The sequence below is a fragment of the Silurus aristotelis genome (assembly GCF_946808225.1).
Source record: "Silurus aristotelis genome assembly, chromosome: 23".
In the NCBI taxonomy this organism is placed as follows: domain Eukaryota; kingdom Metazoa; phylum Chordata; class Actinopteri; order Siluriformes; family Siluridae; genus Silurus; species Silurus aristotelis.
Window position 1 is genome coordinate 15,124,186 of NC_139596.1, and position 22,589 is coordinate 15,146,774.

General features: G+C 36.7%; 3 protein-coding genes across 3 annotated transcripts in view; all 3 read right to left on the reverse strand.

Moving 5' to 3' along the window:
* The window catches only part of tctn2 (tectonic family member 2), a 15,434-nt gene extending 10,648 nt beyond the window's left edge, over positions 1–4,786 (reverse strand). The window contains exons 1-8 of the mRNA XM_083527360.1: positions 4,635–4,786; positions 2,393–2,506; positions 2,212–2,285; positions 1,647–1,848; positions 1,460–1,560; positions 681–880; positions 449–569; positions 1–20 (exon numbers count right to left, since the gene is read on the reverse strand). The exon at positions 1–20 is cut by the window's left edge and continues 119 nt beyond it. Coding sequence (XP_083383486.1) covers positions 1–20; positions 449–569; positions 681–880; positions 1,460–1,560; positions 1,647–1,848; positions 2,212–2,285; positions 2,393–2,506; positions 4,635–4,737 — 935 coding nt within the window. The 5' untranslated portion in view covers positions 4,738–4,786. The remainder of the gene's footprint in view (positions 21–448; positions 570–680; positions 881–1,459; positions 1,561–1,646; positions 1,849–2,211; positions 2,286–2,392; positions 2,507–4,634) is intronic.
* A 2,063-nt stretch (positions 4,787–6,849) lies between these two features.
* ccl19a.1 (chemokine (C-C motif) ligand 19a, tandem duplicate 1) lies at positions 6,850–8,842 on the reverse strand. Its single transcript, XM_083526736.1, has 4 exons — positions 8,601–8,842; positions 8,271–8,394; positions 7,858–7,960; positions 6,850–7,589 (listed from the first exon to the last, which is right to left on the reverse strand). Exons 1-4 carry the CDS (start codon positions 8,674–8,676, stop codon positions 7,560–7,562), a joined length of 333 nt encoding a protein of 110 aa, XP_083382862.1. The 5' UTR covers positions 8,677–8,842; the 3' UTR covers positions 6,850–7,559.
* Positions 8,843–12,310: 3,468 nt separating this feature from the next.
* Positions 12,311–13,794, reverse strand: LOC310718135 (C-C motif chemokine 19-like). Its single transcript, XM_083526713.1, has 4 exons — positions 13,539–13,794; positions 13,008–13,128; positions 12,792–12,904; positions 12,311–12,692 (listed from the first exon to the last, which is right to left on the reverse strand). Exons 1-4 carry the CDS (start codon positions 13,675–13,677, stop codon positions 12,685–12,687), a joined length of 381 nt encoding a protein of 126 aa, XP_083382839.1. The 5' UTR covers positions 13,678–13,794; the 3' UTR covers positions 12,311–12,684.
* Positions 13,795–22,589: the final 8,795 nt, after the last annotated feature.

Genomic DNA, 22,589 nt, shown 5'->3' on the forward strand with positions numbered 1-22,589 from the left:
CACTGCCCCAGCATAGACACCTGCACAAGGGTACACTGAACATAAGTCCTTTTAGACAGACGGCATGTAAATAACACTATATGGACAAATGTTTGTGGACACCTGACCATAAGATTCGTATGTGCTTTTGGAATCAGATTTGGAGCTCATTCAAAGACAAGGGTAAAGTCAGGTTCTGATGTAAGGGAGGTGAGGAGGTCTGGGGTGTATTCAGAGTTCAATTTCATTCTAAAGATATTAACCATATTTTCATTGTGCTCGGGGGCCATTGTGATGCTGGAACATATCTATACAATATTGTGCCCACAACTTTGTGGTAACGTTTAGTGAAGAAGCACATGGCTAGAAAAATCAGGTGTCCAAATACTTTTGTCTACATGTACATATAGTGTATGAACATATAGTGTATCTACATATAGTGTATGAACTACAATTCTGTTTGGAAGACCTGTGGGATAGTGAAGTACTGGTTGTCTGTGGTCAAGATGGGCGCCCCCTGGCGGTACTTTGTAGACGGTAGAGGTGCTGCCACCTGCTGAGTCTGGAAAGATGGAGCTGGTTTTGGAGTGCTGTAAAAGCGTTCAGACACACACTACATTTAGTAGTAGACATTCAGAGCAAGAGTGGTTTTTACAAAAAATGTCAATAAAATAAAAAAAAATTTAAAAAAATATATATACACAATAGTGCCATCATAGAAAAGCCCAAGGAACGGGTTGTTCTCTGAAGGAGAGGCGACGCAGAGAAAAGGGAACCAATCTGGAGCATTGGTAGTCGACTGAGCAGAGCAGACGTAGTCAGGAACAGGAGAAATCATTCCGCCAAATGGTCCAGGCAGACAATTACCAGCAAAAAGCCACAAAAGCTCTGGGGTGCAGTCCTGTAGGAATTACATATCAGCATATTAAGAAATTTACAGTATGCTTTTCTATACATTATTATGTCATGACTATTACAACAGGCTACAGCGAGGCATAATGAATCATATTTATAACCATAATTTTGGCTTCCTTACTAAACATAATCAAATTTAGTATTTGTTATTTGCTCTATGTCACTAAATGATAATTGTAACATTGCAGAGTTAAAATAACATATTGAATGCATAGTTTTTTGCCAAAAAAAGAAAAATGCATTGCTTTAAATCAAAGCTTTAAACTTTACCCCTTAGATTACAAAGCTGCACCATTATTCCAATAATATTTTGTATTGTACAGCAAAAATAAGTCAATTAGAAAGCAAATCATTTAAAAATTTACAAGTTTCAAAACTGAATAGCAATATATGATATACCTTTTTTTTTTTTTTTTTTTTTTTACTGATTTACTACTACAGAAAAGTTTAACACCAGGATCAGATTTCGGTGTCTGGTGCAGTTTTTGTAATTAATTCGAGGCCATAATATAATTGCATGATGCTCGAAAAAAAAAAAAAAACCAGAGTAGACATTTTTATGTACCTGATCACAGCAGCATCGTATATCGCACACTTTTGCAGTCAAGTCACATGGACACTGACCGAGGGGCTGGAAAACTTGGTTAGGAATCACAGTTTTATTCTCTACAAAAACAGAAAAAGCGCATCATCAGCAGTTTACACTCCTATAATGTCGCAATAAAAAAAAATTACAATAAAGGTTTACTAACCTGACACAGGGCCACTGGGAAGTAGCTGGGCGTAAACCTGAGCCTGCACGATTAGCGTGGCCTGGGTGACGTTGCCCAGACACGCACACACCATGACCGTCTCTCTCACACACAGCGGCTTGGCACAGCAGTTTGTTTCATTTTTGCTTGTGCACAGCTGTAGGCCTCGGTTCAGAATAATACGCACCAGGAGGCTCTGGTCCTGTAGAAGACACACCACTGGTTAATGGAGAAACTGAGTCATGGAAGGCTGGGATTAGTTTACAAGTGGTATAAAAGGTTTGTATTAACTGCACCAAATTGTTCAGAACATGTGAGCTCATGTATGCAGAAGAGGCTTTTCTTCTAAACTGCCCTGGAAAGCAGCATGTCTACACTAGGCAGAAAATGAGTGGAAAACCTCACAGAATACAAGCTTTTGAGTTTAATATTAATGACAACTGCGAACGTAATGAATCGCTGTAATGAAAAGGGTTTATTAATGACTAATGGTGCAATATAAGCAATCTATTAACTGACGATTATCTTAAAAAATTCACTTGCTCCATAAAAAGCAAATACACACCATCCCCATATGCTCTTTTGACACAGTCCATTGGCTGACACCGGACGACACACAGGAGGCTGGAGGGAGGCTTCCTATCAGACAGGAAACAGCCAAATATACATAGTTGTGGTACTATAATTTGTTTTTAGAGTTTGTAATGTAATAAAACGTGTCTACGAATCACAATCCTGCAACATACCTGTAGCATTGGAGGGTGAGACGCTGTTGATGGACACAGTCACGTTAGTCACGTTCCCAACCAGAAAGGCGGATGCTCTCGGGCCAGATACGACAAGGAATGAAGGCAGAAACACTGCAAAATGACAAAGCAACATATTAGATGCGAGTTTGATAGCAGATTTCCAGGAGCTTTCTTAAATTCAAATGAGTCTCCATCTCAAATAGAAAAGCCCAAATTGAATTAAATCATTCTGTAGAGGATCAGAGATGTTTGATTTTTTTTTTGTAAATATATATTTTTTTACCTCGTTTAATATGTATTCCTTGGACACTGCAAACTGGGATTGTCCAAGGATGTCTAGTATGCAATTATCATGTGTATTAGTAGTATGATCATTTCTCATCTCATAATTTGTTTGGGGTTGTTATGGGGCAGAGAAGGTGGGAGACTTATTCCGGGTGAAAGGAATACTGAATTAACATCGCTACAATTCCACATGTCAACACCATGCAATTCCATCTGGACTGAGGAACTAACTTCAACATATAACACCACAATGAGCCGAAGCGTACATTTGCGCTCTATAAGTTTTATTTAGAGAGCAAACAGTCAGCTGGAGTGATATCTACCATGGCCTGTACAGTCACTGCACCTAAATCCTATTGAATTTCTCTGGGATAAACGGGATTGCAAGGCCAGAAAGAAATCTACAACTAGTAAAAACTCATTTGGCAAGTTTTACAAGAGGCATGGCAAAGTATTTCATCTAGATGTTTAAGTTTGTAAAGCTGTTATTCATGCTAAAAGAGGATTTATCAGTGGGAATAACGTGGAACATTTGATGTATTTATTTGTTTAGTCAAAGTGACTCTTCATACTGTTAAATGTTCCATAGAAACCAAAGAATCATGCATGTGTCTCTCAAAAACCATAAAAGTCTAGGTGTTTCCAAACTTTTCCCAGGCACATATTGTAAGTATGGAGCCTTTTGGGCTTGAGTCATGTCTTTATATTTAATGCTCAGACAAAACATTATTCACTCTCACACCTTGTTAAATTCAGTGGCGGGCCATAACGGTCAGAAAGGCCTTCTCTGCTAGCCTAAACTCTATCAAATTTACTTACTTGTTCATACATTTTTTGTCTATGAACATATATTGAATTATTTCCAATAGTCTATTCTCTTAGGTTAAAGGTTCTGTCCAATCAGATTTTAGTCATCACATCACATGTTGCCAGGGTCATAGGATCTTTTAACCAAAACTCCATGTTGCATAAAACTGTTGCTTGAACCAATCAGATCGGATTTAGCCACTCCGAGGCCCTCCAGATGGCATCCAATCATGTCGTAATTTTTACATCCTTCGATCGGATGATCAGTGAGCGCACTAGTAAGAGCTCGCAAACTGCATCTGTAGCAAACTGCAAATTCAAATGTATTCGTGTTAATAGCCGTTTTTTTTTTTTCTTTTTCATTCAGGAATGGCTGACAGAGGAGGAGAAATCGATTTAGTCACAGATACATTTTCCAAGGACACTTACAAGACAAACTTTTCAAGAAAAGCAGGACATTGTAAGAAAAAGTCAGCACAAATAGTTTAAAACAGTTGTTTTCATGAACAATTAATAATTTATCGTTTCCGTTTAAACAAACAATTTAAGTCACCAGAAAAACTGTAATGGATGGAAAACCCAGGGTCATTTTTTGAAGTTGATATTGGTGCTTCTGCTAGAAATGATGTATGTGGCTGGTGCAGATGTGGCTGAATTGTGTTCATTGGGTTTCTTGCTTTAGTAATGGAATTTATTCTCACTGTACGAGACTCCTGTCTGTGTGGCAGAGCTCTCCGATACTGCGTTTTTTGTATAATATTGAAGGTTTCTCCAGCCGTACCACCATAATGATGGCATTAGGAGGTGGATTGACTCAGGTAGGACACCACTAAAGGCCTGTGAAAGGTGTAAAATGCACAGTTTAAATATGAAGATGAATAAAGATTTGATGCAATTTACACAAACGAGATCTGAAGATATTAAACCATTGTTTCAGGTTTTAGGTTATAGCTGATTTCATCCCTAACACGGCACATAATGCACTTTATAGTCTTCCTATAGATGTCCTGCTTGTGTAGTGCACCAGGGTTATTGAAACACAACCCAAAGCTTTCAAAGGTCTCCTGGCAACGAGAACAACTTCATTAATAGAACTAATCTGACCTTAACAATGAAAAATTAGAATAACAAATTAAACGCAGCTCACCGACATCACATCTAACATCTTCTTGTAAAAACAATACAAAAAGGATCCACGCGTGAGACAGAAAATACAAACAAGCTCTCGCTGGACGTGTTTGTATCATCATTCAGTAAAGCGGTTTGGAGATTTCTGTTCTTCGTTGAAATTATTAACAGCGGTGAGACGAACAGCGCCACCTGGTGTCCTGGGAAATGGGCGCTATTACATAATTACAACTCTTGAAAGGTGAGAGGATGCCTGAGGAATGGAGAAGGAGTGTGCTGGTAAGGGTTTTTAAGAATCAATCAATCAATCAATCAATCAAACTTTATTTATAAAGCGCATTACAACCACCAACAGGAGCACAAGGTGCTTTCCAGTAAAGCAAAAAATACCAGTTGGTCCCTGGACAGCAAATGACCGGCCTCCAAACTGTTTATACTTGCATTTAGGAACAACCAGAGAGGTAAGTCCAGAGGAGCGGAGAGTTCTGGCTGGTTGGTAGACCTTTAATAATTCGGCGAGGTATGGCGGGGCCAGATCATTGATTGCCTTGAACACAAACAGCAGGACCTTATACTCCACCCTAAACCGCACCGGAAGCCAATGGAGCTAGCGGAGGACAGGGGTGATGTGGGAGCATTTGGAGTTGTTGGTGAGAAGACGTGCTGCCGCGTTTTGTACCATTTGAAGCTGATTTAAAAGTGATTGGTTAAGTCCAGTGTAAAGGGCATTACAATAGTCAATCCTCGAGCTGATGAAGGCATGCATAGATTTTTCAAGGTCAGCTTTGGACAAGAATGATTTGACCTTGCTGAGGAGCCTTAGCTGATAAAAGCTCGCCTTCACTACTGCACTGATCCGCTTATTGAAGTGCATACTTTGATCAAAAATAACACTAAGGTTACGCACGGTAGGTGGAAACTGAGGTGTAAGAGGACCAAAACTCAGAGAACTGCTGGGTAAGTCCGAGCTAAACAGGATGTACTCAGTCTTTTCTTCATTTAGATGAAGGAAGATCTGGGAAAGCCACTGTTTAACATCCTGAAGGCATCTATGGAGAGGGTCCAATGCAGAACGCTTACTCTGAATCACAGGAAGATAGATCTGGAGGTCGTCAGCATAGAATAAGGGAGATGTGCAGACCTGCAGTAACTACAGGGGAATAAAGTTGATCAGTCACACCATGAAGTTATGGGAAAGAGTAGTTGAAGCCAGGCTGAGAGAAGAGGTGACCATCTGTGAGCAGCAGTATGGGTTCATACCGAGGAAGAGCACCACAGACGCATTATTTGTTTTGAGAAGGTTGATGGAGAAGTATAGAGAAGGTCAGAAGGAGTTGCATTGTGTGACAGGGTGCCGAAAGAGAGGAGTTGTGGTATTGTATGAGGAAGTCAGGTGTGTTAGAGATGTATGTGAGGGTGGTGCAGGACATGTATGAGGACAGTGTGACAGCAGGGAAGTGTGCAGTAGGAACGACAGACTGGTGTAAGGTGGAGGTTGGACTGCATCAAGGATCGGCTCTTAGCCCTTTCCTGTTTGCAGTGGTGATTGACAGGTTGATGGACGAGGTCAGACAGGAGTCTCCGTGGACTTTGATGTTTGAGGATGAGAGTGGTGCGGTTGCCAGGAGAAGAGGTGGAGAAGGTGGAGGAGTTCAGGTACATGGGGTCAACAGTGCAAAGTAATGGAGAGTGTATTAGAGAAGTGAAGAATAGAGTGCAGGCAGGGTGGAGTGGGTGGAGAAGAGTGATAGCAGGAGTGATTTGTGGTAGAAGGGTATTTGCAAGAGTGAAAGGGAAAGTTTATAGAACCGTGATGAGACCTGCGATAGTGTATGATTTAGATTGTGATTGCGATGGTTTGGACATGAGCAGATGAGAGACATGGGGTATATCGGTAGAAGAATGCTGAGGATGAAACCAACAGAAAGAAGGAAAAGAGGAAGGGCAAGGAGAAGGTTTATGGATGTGGTGAAGGAAGACAAAGAGATGCAGAGGACAGGGGGGGTATGAAGACGGATGAGCCTTTGTGGCGCCCCCTAATGGGAGAAGCCGAAAGAAGAAAAATACATATTTACAACTCTCTTTACTTTTATTAATTAATTATATATTAATTACATTATAGAATAAGTCTGTTAAAATAAAGTACATATTATTATTCTCCTGATACTGTTTTTTTAAGAGATGTTAATATTTCTAGTATAATATTTCTTTAGCAAAAGAATAAGCAAGCGATATGTTCAACAGAAATAATCTTTATTTATTATTTCACAGTTATCCAAGTATTTTCCTTCATAACATTTTATTACATTAAGTCAATACTACAAGGATGTGAATTGGGTGGTAAAATAAAAAATAAAATAAAAAACATTAGAAAGAGATACATAAGCAATATTAAAATTTACATTTAAATAAATGTACTTTAAAACCCCATACTTTACAAAACGTCAATATGAATGTGGCTGTAAGGCTGTAAGACTCAAAACGAGGTTTTTCACCACTCTTTCAGAAACCAAAATCCAATTTGTTGTTGGACAGAGAAAAAAAACGGACATTGATTTGCTACTGCTGGTATGTTTTATTTTTTTTTGTAGTACACTAGTGTAGAAATACAGAAAGCTGAGAAAAATACCATAGTTTGGATTATTCCTTAATTTAAATCATTTATTGATTGACCTACAATTAAATCAACTGCTATGATGCTAAGAATTTTGATAGAAAGAAAAAATAGTAAATCATATAGGTAGTAAAAAAAAAGAAGTAATTAAATGTGCACGCTGCAGAGAAAGCATTCTGTCCTAAAAAAACAAACAAACAAACAAACAAACAAACAAACAAACAAACAAACAAAAAAACCCCAAAGGATAGAATTTAGCTTTTTAGCTGCCATGATCTAAAAAACGTCAACCTCCAGCTTTATTCACCAGATCATGTGTTCCCATGCAACCTAGCCTTTCATGCCTGAACAAAGCTCATCCTGCAAGATCAAGAGAAAAAAAGAGAAGAGAATTAGTTGAGCATCTGGTTTGTGGCCTGTGGTTTTAATTGTAGTTTCTCGTTGCAAGTAGTGTCACATTGAGATCATGATAATTAATGTTGTGAATATTAAACACTTACAAATGAATATATTTTAAATTTCACTATGAATTAGCACAAATGTAATACTTTAATATGTCTACATATGATAAAAGAAATTAAAATGGTGACCATGATCATATGATATCATTTCAAATGAAATTATATACCCTGTTTTTCTTCATTGGCCTGGCATCCACTGCGTTCATCACGTCTGCAACCCAGTCGACATCATGGGGGGCACAAAGTTCACGACCTTTGCGAGTGCGAAAACTGAAAGCACAAATACAAAGCAACCATTTCTTACTTCCATAATCGGAATCGAAGGAATGAATGGAATCTAACAGAGCATTCTTTATAAAAACACAGTAATATCGAATGATTAGTGATCGAAATGCACGTGAGTCTTAACACAAAACAAGGTTGTCCCTTCATTTGTATTTTCATCCCCTTCATAACCTGGTGCATGAAGTTTCACCTTTTTTTAATGTAAATTTATTATAGTATTTTTATACAATTAAAAAGGTGTGCTGACCAGAATCTCACTAATTTCACACATTGATGACATGCCTGTGATACTTACACAACAGCACTGATGGGGCAGCCCTCACCCTTGTGCTGCTCACGGTAGCAGGCAACAATGCGCTTCGGGATGGGATGATGGCTAACCTTCAAACAGCAATCCACTGCTTGCTCTCCGAGAGACACTAAAAGACAGAGAGGAAGAAAGAGAGATTTGGAAGATTTTGTATGAATGAATGAAAAATAATTTCCAAAAGCAATTAATTCCCTTTTTTTTGTTTAATTTAACTAAATTACCATTCTGCATATTGTAATCCAGGAGAGCATACAGGTAAACACACATACATGATTCTTAAATAATTATAATAATTAAAAAAACAAAAATACTAACCATCCATGTTGATGCTCAGGATGACTGCAGTGATCCACACACCAACGCACAGACTGATAAAGTTATATTGAGCCATTGTGGTCAGTGGATGAGAGCTACACGTGTCCTGTTTCTGTCCTACTGTAATATCAGATACTACTGCTTCTGTTAAGAATGTTAAATCTCCTCCTACTGGACTTTTCCTCTCTTTCTTTCTCTTTCTGTCTCTCTCTCTCTCGCTTGCATTTCTGCTTCAAGAATTTATAGGAGCTTTAACTTTCATTTTTTTAAACCCCTCCCTGCTTTAAAATGTGGGGATTCCCCAGTCTGGACAAGGGTCAAGTGTTTGAGTGAATGTTTGCCATTTACGGGGTTTCAGAAACAATTAAAACACTAGACATTCGACACTGGTGTAGTATAATAAATTCTGACACAAATAATTAATTTTAATAATAATAATTTTTTACAGTAGCATTTACAAAATAAATAATCTAAATAACACAAAACCAATGGAAAAGCATGGTGGTTGCAGCTTCTTGTTTTATGACAGCTTTCTTTAGCCAGAACTGGGGCTTTTCTTTTGGTGGAGGAAGTCATGAATTTCCACAAATATCATATTTTTCAACATCAGTACACATTAAGTGTCTGCTGGAAAACTGAAAAGGAAATGGAAGGTGACACAGAGCATCCATCCAAATCAACCAGAAACACCTAAAAATGAGTGGCCTGTGACCGAAAGGCTGTATATGTCCTTACAATTTGGATTGTTCTGACAAAAAAGATTAAGAATTACTGGTAAGTAAAGCCATGACAAGCTGACAGACTCAAATCCAAAAAACTCAGTTGCGTAATAAAATTAAAATGTCCTTCAACAAAGTACTAATTTAGGGAATTAAGCAGTAGTTTCTTGTAATATTTTTTGTTTGCTTGTAAATAATTTTTTTTGTATGTTGTATGAACAGTAAAAGAAAAAATATTTTGGTAGATAAAATAAATTTTCCTTTTTTTTAAGTGCTGAATATCTATTAACAGGGGGTTTTTTTTGTTTTTTTTTTGCTTTTTCTAATGTACAGACAGATTTTACTTTCTTTACTTATTTTCTTGTGCCAGTTTCCCATTTTCTCAAATGCTGCTCTGGTGGTCCTGTCTAGAGTTTTTACGATCACTGGTCTTATTCCCAAATTCGGCTGGAGCCACTCCAGCTGGAAAACTTTAGCTTTCTTGACAAAGTGCTGCTGCCTAAGGTCCAAATGCTATATTTCATCTTTGTAATTATCATAAATGTTTTAGTTTCAGTCTGACAGTCATGAAATCACCAGAAACTCTTCCTTACTATTCATTGTCATTGGGGGTTCACAGATGAGTCAGTGTGTTTATCAACTGAGGGAATTTACATGAATATTAATGTAAATATAATTGTGGTAGGCTCATTGAAACCATGCACAAATCCAACATAACGTTTACTCAGTGTATTAGGTGTACAAACCCGATTCCAAAAAAGTTGGGACACTGTACAAATTGTGAATAAAAACAGAATGCAATGATGTGGAAGTTTCAAATTGGAATATTTTATTCAGAATACAACATAGATGACATATTAAATGTTTAAACTGAGAAAATATATAATTTTAAGGGAAAAATAAGTTGATTTTAAATTTCATGGCATCAACACATCTCAAAAAGGTTGTAACAAGGCCATGTTTACCACTGTGTGGCATCCCCTCTTCTTTTTATAACTGTCTGCAAACGTCTGGGGACTGAGGAGACAAGTTGCTTAAGTTTAGGAATAGGAATGTTGTCCCATTCTTGTCTAATACAGGCTTCTATTTGCTAAATTGTCTTAGGTCTTCTTCTTTTTTCAGTTAGTTCAGAATGCAGCAGCAAGAGTCCTCACTAGATCTAGGAAATATGACCACATCACCCCTGTATTAATCAGTCTACACTGGCTCCCAATCAAATCTCGCATTGATTATAAAATACTACTACTGACGTATAAAGCACTTAATGGTCTCGCACCGCAGTATCTGAGTGAACTTCTGTACCAGTATGATCCTCCACGCCTACTTAGATCAAAAGGTGCTGGCTATCTGTTGGTTCCTCCAATAATGAAGATTACAGCAGGGGGCAGATCTTTCTCTTATAAAGCCCCGCAGTTATGGAACAGCCTTCCTATCAGTGTTCGGGACTCAGACACAGTCTCAGTGTTTAAGTCGAGGTTGAAAACATATTTATTCAGTCAAGCCTTTAATCAGTAGATTTTTTCTCAGGTAAAGGCGCAGATCTGGAGGGAACATTGATATAGAGTGTTTGGTGAACTGGGATATTTGTATGCTGTCGTCCCCTCACATTCACGCGTTCACTCAGGTTTGTTGATGGTGGTGTGGTGGGTCGTCTCTTATCCCAGAGATCCCTCATGTCTGTGTTGCCTTCTGGTTCTCCCTTTTAGTTATGCTCCCATAGCGAGTCTTGCCGGAGTCCAAACTGCACAGTGACTTTAACTCTCATGCAACAATAGGTACACTTAATAATCCATATCCTTCTCTTCCTGTCACCCTCTTCTCTCTCTCTCTCTCTCTCTCTCTCTCTCTCTCTCTCTCTCTCTCTCTCTCTCTCGGTCGAGTTAAACATGCTCCTGAGGCTCCAGTGACCACTATTCCTGCCCCTCTCCCCTCCGTGAATCTTCCCACTTCGTCCAGGTCTGCCTCTGGATAGTGTTCTCTTTGACTGGAGGCCACTCTGTGCAGCTGGGGAAGGTTTGTCATCAACGCCTTGGGTGGTTCCATGAAATTCCGGAGTAAGAACGGGAGCTTTGAGGATGGATTGGACTGTAGTTGATGTCAACAGTCTCCTACACTGACTCAGGAATTCAGTTTGCTTCTGATCATCATCACTGCACCCCGCAACATTGTATACCTGCCACAAATGGACATTCGGTGTAACCCAGATGAGGATGGGTTCCCTCTTGAGTCTGGTTCCTCTCAAGGTTTCTTACTTATGCCATCTCGGGGAGTTTTTCATTGCCACAGTCGCCACCGGCTTGCTCATCAGGGACAAACTTACTCATAAAGAACATATTCATTTTTAATCACCACATTATCTGTGTAAAGCTGCTTTGAGACAATGTTCATTGTTAAAAGCGTTATACAAATAAAATTGAATTGAATTGAATAAACTGGAGTCACTATTTACCAGAAAACTGATTTCTAATGATCCTGAAGTGTTTAATTTCTCTTGACACCACAGGAAATAGCTAACAATAACATTACTAGTTCAAATGACACAACATACTTTTTATATTCGGTTTCTAAATTCATTGCATAACATCCACAAACTCTTTCCTGCGATTGCACATTTCACAACAGCTGTAATAGTCATTGCCTCACCAGCTTGACTTTTATCTGAGACTTGTGTTGCAGCAAGAAATGTGACTTATCAAGTTACAGAGAAACCAGAAAGCCCCGTGTTTCATGTGGGAACTATGTAGTTTGTTTTAACTTTGATTTAAAGCATTAATACTTAAAAAATTGGGTGCTACAAAAAGAATTATGACAATTCCTGCTGTTGCTCTTGCTTTCAAGTGAGGCCCTTAACTGCTCAGTTGTCTAAATAAACCAATTATAAGATGCTTCTGATGTTGTAAATTTATGTCTTAGTATTGTGTAAAATGTATTCAAAGTATTGTATCCTAAATACAATATAAATGTTAAATTGATAAAGAGTTGTACAAAGAGTTCTGGGTTACAAAAAATATTTTTATTTGAATGCAATCCTTAAAAAAAAAAAAAAAAAAAAAAAAGATCCTTGTACATATTAATTAAAAAAATATATACAATTTATTAGTAGTTTTAACATGTATAGAAAAGGCTTTGGAAACACCTGCCGACAGATTTATTCATTAACCCTGGCACATTTGTTTTTTTGTATGTTTTTTCATTTTTTTGCGTGGGAGAAGCATAGCACTATAACATGTGTAATATATATGAAATGTTCAAACAAGTTGAAAAAGAAAAAAAAATCCATGTAGCTTATTAACATCACAAAAGCTGTCACAGAAAACCAAAGCATGATGATCCGACAGGCCTGGACACATTCACGCTGTTCATCACTAAGCACCTAAAAAAAAGAGAAAGAGTATATCAGTAAAGACAGGTTAAGAATAATATCTATACAGCTCTATAAGCATGATAATTACATAGGCACATAGTTTGTTACCTTTGCTCTTGTTGTTACGGTTGTCCAGATATTCAATGAGCTTCATCACCCATGGAAATCCCTGGTTACTTGCAGGTGGAGAGCACAGTCTCTTGTTCCTCTTTGTGATGAATCTGAATGACAGCGAGTCATAAGCAAAAGAAAGTGAGTATTTTAAGGATTTCAATCTAAGATGTTATTTTACTATAGTGTTTTATGACACTATAAAATACTTACACAGTAGCTGGAATGGGGCATCCACTGTCCAAGGTTTGGATAAGGTAGGACTCAGCAATGCGGCGTGGAACTAAAGTTTCACTTGTGGACAGGCAGCAGTCAGCGGCGCTATTGGGGAATGCTAGAAAAAAAAGAGGCATTTCATTACGTTCACAGTAGTAATCGGTATGCATGGGATAAATAAAGCAAATATGAACACTATAATATATACTGTCTGGTATATATTTCTCTTGTGCATGGTTTACAGGAAATGTGGTCATTTTGAGGAAAACTGAAAGACCCCTTGAGAGGAGAAAAAAATTGAATAATGGCATCTCTATCCCACACACTGTGTCAAGTTCATATTCCACACAATAGGTCAACAGTTTTAAAAGACTTCAGTTTAGGCAGTCATTGACCCGGAGTCTGGTTGCAGTGATATTTGATGGATGAATGACACAACATACTTTAATAAAATAAAATAAAAAAACAGCAATGCATCTGTGTGCATGTGCATGTGCATGTGCATGTGTATGTGCATGTGTTGCTTACCTTGTGCATTGTTCCACAGAAGAACAGTGAAGACCAGAAGAGCAACTACTGCATTCGTCATGCTTGCGTCTGTTGCTTTTGGTGCGTCAGGTGGAAAAGTGCGGTACCTTTCCCAAGGTGTGTGCCCAGGTATCATCATGAATTCATATTTATACACCTCTTATCTGCAATAAACCTAACTTTCACTTTCATTATCTCAGAAACGCAATCAATTTGAAAGATACCGTAATTCTCTGCCTTTTCAAATATTCCCGTCACATCTCCCCCACCTTTTTTTTTTTTTAAACTGTCTCACGCTTTACAAAAAAGCTTTTTCTTTATCATGTGAATGAAGGCTTCATTGCATAATGCTTTGAAAATGGTCCAGTTGCAGGCAAATACAAGAATGGTTTTGTTCCAGCTTTGGACAAAATCCAAGCAGGGATCAACTAGGCCGTATTGTACAACTTATATGGTTGTTTTAATTCTCAATTGATAACTTGTTGTAGTGGATATGTCCACTATTGCATGAAATACACCATTATTGCTGTGTAAACAGGGGCAGTTATAGTTATATTCCCAGGAAACAAAAGCAATAAATTCCTACGAACTGCCGCTGTTTCTATATTGCAGCAAATAAGCACTTTAATGCTACTTTCAGCTTGACATTTCAGGGGTTTGTTCCCTTTCTTACTGCTTTAAAATTCCCAGCTTCCTCTCTGCTTAATTTGCATCATCAATCCAAGATCTAGAGTAAATGTTACGTCTGTGTTTTGGCTAAACAGTTACAAGGTGCAGTCTTGATTTATATCTGCCATTATCTTGAGCTATGATCAACAAACCTGTCAGATTCATGGCATCAGAAGAGGGGTGTGCGATTCCAAGAAGTTCGTGCAACAGAGCCAAGAACAGTGTTTTAAAGCAGTGGCACTACAGAGCAGCTCTGAATAAAAATGACCATGCTTATTTTGATGATTTCTTTTAAATGGCCAGTTGAGCATCTATATGTACTCCGGTGAAAATCCTTATAGTTGCTTTTACACATTATGAGTTGCATGCACTGCTGTTAGGGGATGCAATAACATGAGCATTTGTCATTTTAATTGTGGATGACCAAAATGAATGTCTGAAAAACTTTATTTGTCATGCATTATAGAACAAATTATACAATTGACCTTATATCAGAGACTTACTTATTTGCATTCCATCCAAAGATGACAACACTACTAACTTTTTCCACCCTGTGGATGACATTTACATTTTCTCACCATTTATAATATCAGATTAAGACTTTCATTATTAATTCTAAGATAGATCAAGCATACAATGTTTTCTTTTTGTAAACATAAAAAACAGCATGAGTCATTGTGCAAAAAAACATTATCCTGTGTACATCGGGGTCTGTGCAACTGGTGCTATTCTGACCTTGTCTGCAATTTTTATCATAGACAGCAAGTTAGAACAAAGAGCAAACGGGAAATTCTGCGTGAGATTGGATAAATTTGCCACAGAGACATGTGACTTGATTCAGCAAGTTTATGAATGCCAATGAGTTGTTTGAGGTTTTTTGAATGTCATGAATGCTTTAAGATCGGAAAATCATCAATGGAAGGAAGCTCAAACCATTTGGCAACTTGTGCATGATGATTGTCGGAGAACAATCCACAACATTGCCATTGTTGATGTGTCATATGGAACAGCTCAGGCGATTCTCATGTGTGATTTGAACATGCACCGTGTTGCTACCAAGTACGTCACCAGGCTGCTGACCCAGGAGCAGAAGGAACACCGGGTCAAAGTCTGCCAAGAACTCCAACAGCTTGCCGTAGATGACCAGTACTTTGTGTCAAGGACTATTACCGGTGACGAAACTTTGGTGTACGAGTACGACCCTGAGACGAAGCAACAGTGGAAGAACCCATCAACTCGATTGCCGAAAAAAGCCGAGGCAGGTCCACAGCTAGACCGAATGCATGCTCATCGTCTTTTTCGACATTTGCGGCGTAGAGAATTTGTCCCCAGAGACCCGACCGTCAATAGCGAGTTCAACTCTCAGCTTTGAGGTGTCTGAGGGAGGAAATCAATGAAAGCCTTAAAGTGAAATTAACGAGATTATTGTAGCGCAGGGTCAAATAAAGCAGAGTAGATAAACTTGGATAGTACCTATGAGTAAATACTTTTTTTTAAAGTTGAACATGCATCTTATACATTTTGCTTGTAAATGTTGAGTCTATTGTCCACAATGGATTCCTCTTGGATTTCTAGTTTTAATCAATACCCGGTGGATCGACTACTATAATTTGTGATGGATAGGTTCCAAATGCACCACAGTCCGCATCTGGATAAATAAATAAATAAATAAATAAATAAATAAATAAATAAATAAATAAATAAATGTAAAATGTCTGATTGCATTATCAGCCAAAACAAAATCAACCAATGATTACAATGTGTATTTTTGTATTTTTAATCCATTACACTACAAATATTGCAGCTACTGTTGATTCTACTTCTATGAAAACATCATTGGAAGAACTTTAATACTGCTGTTTTTACATCGCCAGAACTTGCCATCAAATCATTAATTGTGTAAATTCAGAAATCATAAATGGAATGAAAAAATCAGACCAAATAGTTTTGTGCATGTTGTGTGACATTTGACACATTTCACCACTATTGATTCTACCACCATCTACCGATGCTAAGGGCATATGGCTGATGTATATAGGTGCCAGTATTTATTTCATTTCACAATACACAATGCTTATCTTGGTGGATAGATCACAATTGTTCTAAGGTTACCCAAAGGATTTATTGCATAATCTGACCTGTGCAATAAGAAATTCAGAAGAATGAATAAGAGGTTCTGAAAGTATGCTTCTGCAGTACACAGCAGAATAAAAAAGAGAAACCGATGGAAAGAAAATCCCCCTTCACTGGTCAAGTCACAGTACAGGTGGAACTTTGACTGCACTAAGCAAACAAAGTGCAAAGCACTGAGTGCAAACTAACCCTGAGTGAACAATGAGAAAGTCTCTTTCTCCACATATTATTCACAGATCTTTTTTTTTATTTTCGTTACTCTACCTGGAAATGTTAAAGGTTTAAACTGCAGACAGACATAGAAGTGAAAGCAAACCTTACCAAGAGCTAAATAGAGTAAGCGAAATTGGAATAATTAAAAAGGTCTGGACAAAGAAAGCACCACCAAAGCTTTAAGAAATGTGATATAATAAGTGTACAATGGACACCACATGCTAAATGAATAGTTTGTACAACACAAGTAAAATATAATAGGGCTATCAGAAAAAAAAAAGAAAAATCCCCTCACTTGTGATTGCCCTAATGTTTACCAACCTTATGATGAACCTAAATTCAATTGATATCTTACATTTTAATATATAATTACATTTTAATTATTTAAAATGAAATTATATAAATCATTTTATATAGACATTTTAATTTCTCTAGTGCTTAACATTACAATACATAAATAGTTTGCATTCTTTATTAAGAGTGATTATGCAGTACTGTTGCCCCAAGAGTTACAATTCAGCATACAATTGATTAATTTTACACTATTTACACTTTAAAGCAAATGGTCCATCAGGACTTGCAGATTCTTTCACGGTTACAGAAAACTACCCTGAGGAAAAATCTCAGGAATCAGTTATTGACACCAACTGCGACTCAGCTTACTGTAAGTGTTTGAGTAGGGACTTTCACTGAGAACAAATTTCTTTTTGTTTTGAGTAGTAAATCAGGAATTATGGGGGTTAGATGAGAAGCAGTAAATGAGTTTGGCACTCGTTCCCTAACAGTAAACAAACTTTCCAGGAAGTGTTACTCTGTGCAGTGTGTATAAGAGGTTGCACAACAAAACTGGCAATACTACAAGTGCTACTGTGAAAAATATTTTGTGTGTAAATGATATGTAATTATAGACACAATATGTAGCCACTACCTGGCCATCACTCCTACATGAGCTTGTTGAACAGATTCTAAATCTGCAACCATTAATTTAGCCTCTGTTTCTGGTGATTAGAGTCCCCACTCTTATGGGAAGGCTTACTACAAGATTTTGAAGTGTGTCTGTGGGAATTTGGTGTTAGATGAGAGGACTTGGCATGTATTCTGTGTTCTAATTGATCACAAATGTGTTCATTTGCATTGAGGCCAGGGCTCTGTGCAGGCCACTGGAGTTTGTCCACACCAAACTGATTAAACCATGTCTATATAAACCTCACTGTGTACACAGGTGCAGTGTACTGTAATGCTGAAACAGAAAAGGGTCTTTTAAAAACTGCTGTTGTAAAGTTGGAAGCATGCAACTGTCTAAAATGTCTTTGTATGTTCTGATATTAGCATTAATATAACCCTTCAATTAAAATAAGAGGCCTAAACTGTAAGTTAAGAAACAGCCCCAGATCATTGTTACTCTTCCACCAAATTTTACTGCTGGCATTCTACATTGTTACATATTTTGTTGCTAGTTACTCCAGAGTCCAGTTAGCCATTAGATGCTTGGCACTGGACATTAGGATCTCAGTCTGTTTATAAGAATGAGTTGCATCACACGTGCCATTCAGACTGAGTAGAGACATTCTATAATTATTCTTCATGCTCTTCACTCGACCTCCATGCTTTGTGTGTTTTCATGATCTACAGCTTCATTTATGAGTTGATGGCTCCTCTAGTTGACTTCATTCGACACTAATAGCAATTAAAATTGACAGGGCAGAAATTGAATCACCTGACGTTCAGTATCGCATGACAGTGCCATGTTTGTTGTTTTAGTAATTGGTAGAGGCTTGAAACACTTTTGCACATTGCTCTGGATAGGGGCGTCTGCTAAATGCCATAAATGTAAAGGTATATGTTTCAGATCACTGAGTTCTTCAGTGCAACTTATTTTCCTGCAAAGAAATTTAATGTAATGTAATGTAATGTAGCGTAATAGAATAGAATAGAATAGAATAGAATAGAATAGAATGGAATAGAATAGAATAGAATAATGCAATGCAATGCAATGTAATGTAATGTAATGTAATATCATAGATTAGATTAGAATAGAATAGAATAGAATAGAATAGAATAGAATAGAATAGAATAGAATAGAATAATGCAATGCAATGTAATGTAATGTAATGTAATGTCATAGATTAGATTAGATTAGAATAGAATAGAATAGAATAGAATAGAATAGAATAGAATAGAATAGAGCAACATAATATAAAGCAACATAATGTAATGTAATTTAATAAAATAGAATAGATTAGATTACAATAGAATAGAATAGAATAGAATAGAATAGAATAGAATAGAATAGAATAGAATAATGCAATGTGATAGAATAGAATAAAATAGAATATGAAGCAATATAATGTAATTGAATGTAATATAATATAAAGCAATAGAATAGAATAGAATAGAATAGAATAGAATAGAATAGAATAGAATAGAATAGAATAATGTCATAGAACAAAATAGAATGCAAAGCAATAGAATAGAATAGAATAGAATAGAATAGAATAGAATAGAATAGAATAGAATAGAAAGCAATGTAATGTAATGTATTGTAATACAATTTAATACAATGCTTTGCATTGCGTTTTTCTGTATTGCAACAACAGAGGTCTTCTGTGAAGTTTGATCAACTTATTTTTAAAGCCATCTAATAGAAAATAGTCATTCAACGGTTAAGATTTTAAGACTCCTGAAGGTCATGAGCTCAAATCCCAGCACTTTCAAACTGCTGCTGCTGGGCCTTTGAACAAGGCCCTTTATCCTCAGCTGCTCAGATGTTTTAATAAAATAAATTAAGTCATTCAGGAAAATGGCGTCTGTTGAATATCTTTACAGTCTATCTGTATCTCTCTTTTTTGTTTGTTTGTTGAACAGTGTTGTATTTTTTCAATATATTTTATTTTGTTGTTTCTTTTTTCAGATTCAGTTTACTTTTAGGGACTTTTTCATATATAATCGTAAGTGAACTTGTTTTGTAATGTGATCTTTAAAGATCAACAGATAATTGCACACAGCACATTGATAACATCCACATTCCTGTCCTGACTGCAGAAGTTTTCCACACTAAACTAAAACTCAGTCCATAAGAGACGGGCCATGCAGCAATGTATATTCCTGCCTGACATGCAGCTTTAACTATGTTTAGTATTCAGGTTATAGACTCTCGAATTTGTGTTGTGAACCATAGATATTTATTTCAAACTACTTTGATTAAAACATCTATCTAGTTAATATAAACAGTGTAACCACAAACAAAAAATCATTATTAATATTAAATTACTGCGATTAGCTTGAAGTAAATCAAATTGAAAACTTGAATATGGTTTCTCCATCATAGTAATATGATATTTGGGATATAAGCTGGGATATTTGGATGCTGTCGTTCCCCACTCTCCACACTCACTTAAGTTTGTTAATGTGGTGTGGTGAGTGATGAAGATGGATTTAGAATAGCTGTTAGAATGGCTTAGGAGTAAATTCACCATGAACAGTTTAACAGTGAACAGCTGGTGGCATCAACAAAGATGGAACTATAATGAATGAACATTTGGTGTCACCAAGATAGGTTTCTTTTTGTGTCTGGTTCCTCTGAAGGTTCTCAGGGAGGAACTTCTTTCAATACAACACTCTGCATCTTGTACAGTGTTTGTGGTATCCAGCAATTCCTTTGAAAGGAATTCCAGTAATCCCAAAATAATTGTAACTGTGTTCAAGCCACATTTTATTATGTCAGCCCGTAATAAAACCACAGCTGTATTTAATTCCTGTAACACATAGTTGAATCTAAACAGTTTTTTAACCTTGACCTCAATGTGGAGAGCTTTTACAGATCCTGTCTGAGAATTTAGTAGCATGTCTTACTCATACAGTATTTCTCCTTTCCAGCAAATGGATGTAGAAGTTTCATTTTTAGCACCCCGCGTGTCTGTGTGTGTGAGTCTGTGTGTGTGTGTGTGTGTGTGTGTGTGTGTGTGTGTGTGTATATATATATATATATATATATATATATATATATATATATATATATATATATATATATATTATACATATATAATATAATTAGATATTTATTTATTTATTTATATATATATATATATATATATATATATATATATATATATATATATATATATATATATAATTACACAATTTTATATGAGTCTTGTCACATTGCACAAACAACATTTAAACAAGAACTGTATAACAAAATCTGTAAAATTATAAACTTTTCTCAGTAAACTTACTTACACTGAATTCACCGCTGTTTTGCACCATACTGCAAAACATTGTTTTGGCATTTGGCAGAAGCCCTTATCCAGAGCGACTCACAACTGAGGGTTAAGGGCCTTGCTCAAGGGCCCAGCAGTGGGAGCTCGGTGGTGGTGAGATTTGAACCGGTGACCTTCCGATCCAAAGTCCAATTGTCTTAACCACTGAGCTACCACCTCCCATTTTGGAAACCGGTCAAACATGAAATAAAGACTTGTAACCGGGGTAATTCCCCATGTTCTTAATCTCTGAATGAATAATAATACCCCATGTAACCATAGTATTATCTTTAGAGAGTAACATGCTTTCATCTTCAAAAGAACAGGCTGGGCATAATCACCTGTGTTTACCCACAGGCGTTATACACCCACAATAATATTCATGAAATGAAACTTAGGGGAAGTTTGTACAGGAATTGGGAGCTGAAGAACAATTAGATATCCTACACACAATATTGACCGTTAGTATCTACATGCCTGTTATTGTCACTGCATTCAAGTAACATCTTAAAAAACACATATAAAAGTTAGGGTGTGAGTTGCCTACGAGCAAAGACATGCTGCACGTCTTTTGTGCATTGAAATCTTTGCTGTAATCATTAACTGAATTCAATTCATCACTGATACATGCAACACTATAGACACTATCATTTGCATTATATGAATTATTATATACTATATAAAACATATTTTTGTCTCTCAGCCACTCAATGTAGTCATATGCATAGACAAGTCAATTCTACAGCTTTGATACCAAAGAAGAGAAGATGGTGTCTGCACACAAAACATGTGAACTGGGAAAAGAAACAATAAGTTAAGATTAAAAAATATCTGCATATATCTAATTAAATATATGTCCCAGTAATATAAAATAAATTCAAAAAATGTATAAGACATTAAGAAAACATTGGTGCAGAAATGCATCATGTCAGTGGAAAAGGGCTGTGAATAAGCATGAATCAGGATCACTTTCACTTATGAGAAATCAAATTTCAGACCCACTTTCACTCTCACAAGCCTTAATAGACTGTAACTAAATACATTTTACAAAAGGACTACTGAATGAAGAATTATATTGCTTCAAGCAGTGTTGTGCTAGTTACTAAAAAATAGTAACTAGTTACAGTTACTCGTTACTTCATTCAAAAAGTAACTTAGTTACTTTGTTGATTACTTACACCAAAAAGTAATGCGTTACTGTAAAAAGTAACTTTTTAGTTACTTTTTTAAAGAACCTTCTTTAATGTTCCCATTAATGCCCTTTTATGCGTTATGGTTTATACAAACACAAAACTGACTTAAACACAAAGTAATTTTTAAACACTATTTTATTAAAGTCAGACCTGCACAAACTGAATATATCACAAGGATTTCTGAAATAAATAACAAAACAAGCTGAATTATATATTCACAATCAAAAACTAAAGTGGCTTCTGCTGTTGTGTTGAGCTCTTAAAAATTTTCCTTTCACAGCTGAAATATGAAAACTATCAACAATGTAGAACAGAACACCGGGTTAGCTTCTAGCTTCTAGCTCTTCAGGCATGGAGGTCCTGGAGGAGCTTCAACAGATTGGAGTTGCTGTTTATCGCAGTAGATACAATCTTGGAACCAGAAGGACACAGCTCACATTTGCCTTTAAAATTTTTGTCTTTATACTCAACTAAAGTGAAATTATGAGCATATTTCCACTTTGAAAAAACTCGTCTTGCTCTCGCCTCGACTCGCCATTACTGCCGCACAGCGTCGCTGCTGTAAACAGGTTAGACTGTAGTCT

Excerpts from the sequence above, each read along its gene's own strand:
- ccl19a.1 (XM_083526736.1), bottom strand. The coding sequence starts at position 8,676 with ATGGCTCAATATAACTTTATCAGTCTGTGCGTTGGTGTGTGGATCACT. Across the intron at positions 8,395-8,600 it reads CCTGAGCATCAACATGGATG|TGTCTCTCGGAGAGCAAGCA; the intron begins GTTAGTATTTTT and ends TCTGTCTTTTAG. Across the intron at positions 7,590-7,857 it reads GGCCAATGAAGAAAAACAGG|GATGAGCTTTGTTCAGGCAT; the intron begins GTATATAATTTC and ends TTGATCTTGCAG.
- LOC310718135 (XM_083526713.1), bottom strand. The coding sequence starts at position 13,677 with ATGATGATACCTGGGCACACACCTTGGGAAAGGTACCGCACTTTTCCA. Across the intron at positions 13,129-13,538 it reads TCTGTGGAACAATGCACAAG|CATTCCCCAATAGCGCCGCT; the intron begins GTAAGCAACACA and ends TTTTTTTTCTAG. Across the intron at positions 12,905-13,007 it reads TGCCCCATTCCAGCTACTGT|ATTCATCACAAAGAGGAACA; the intron begins GTAAGTATTTTA and ends GCTGTCATTCAG.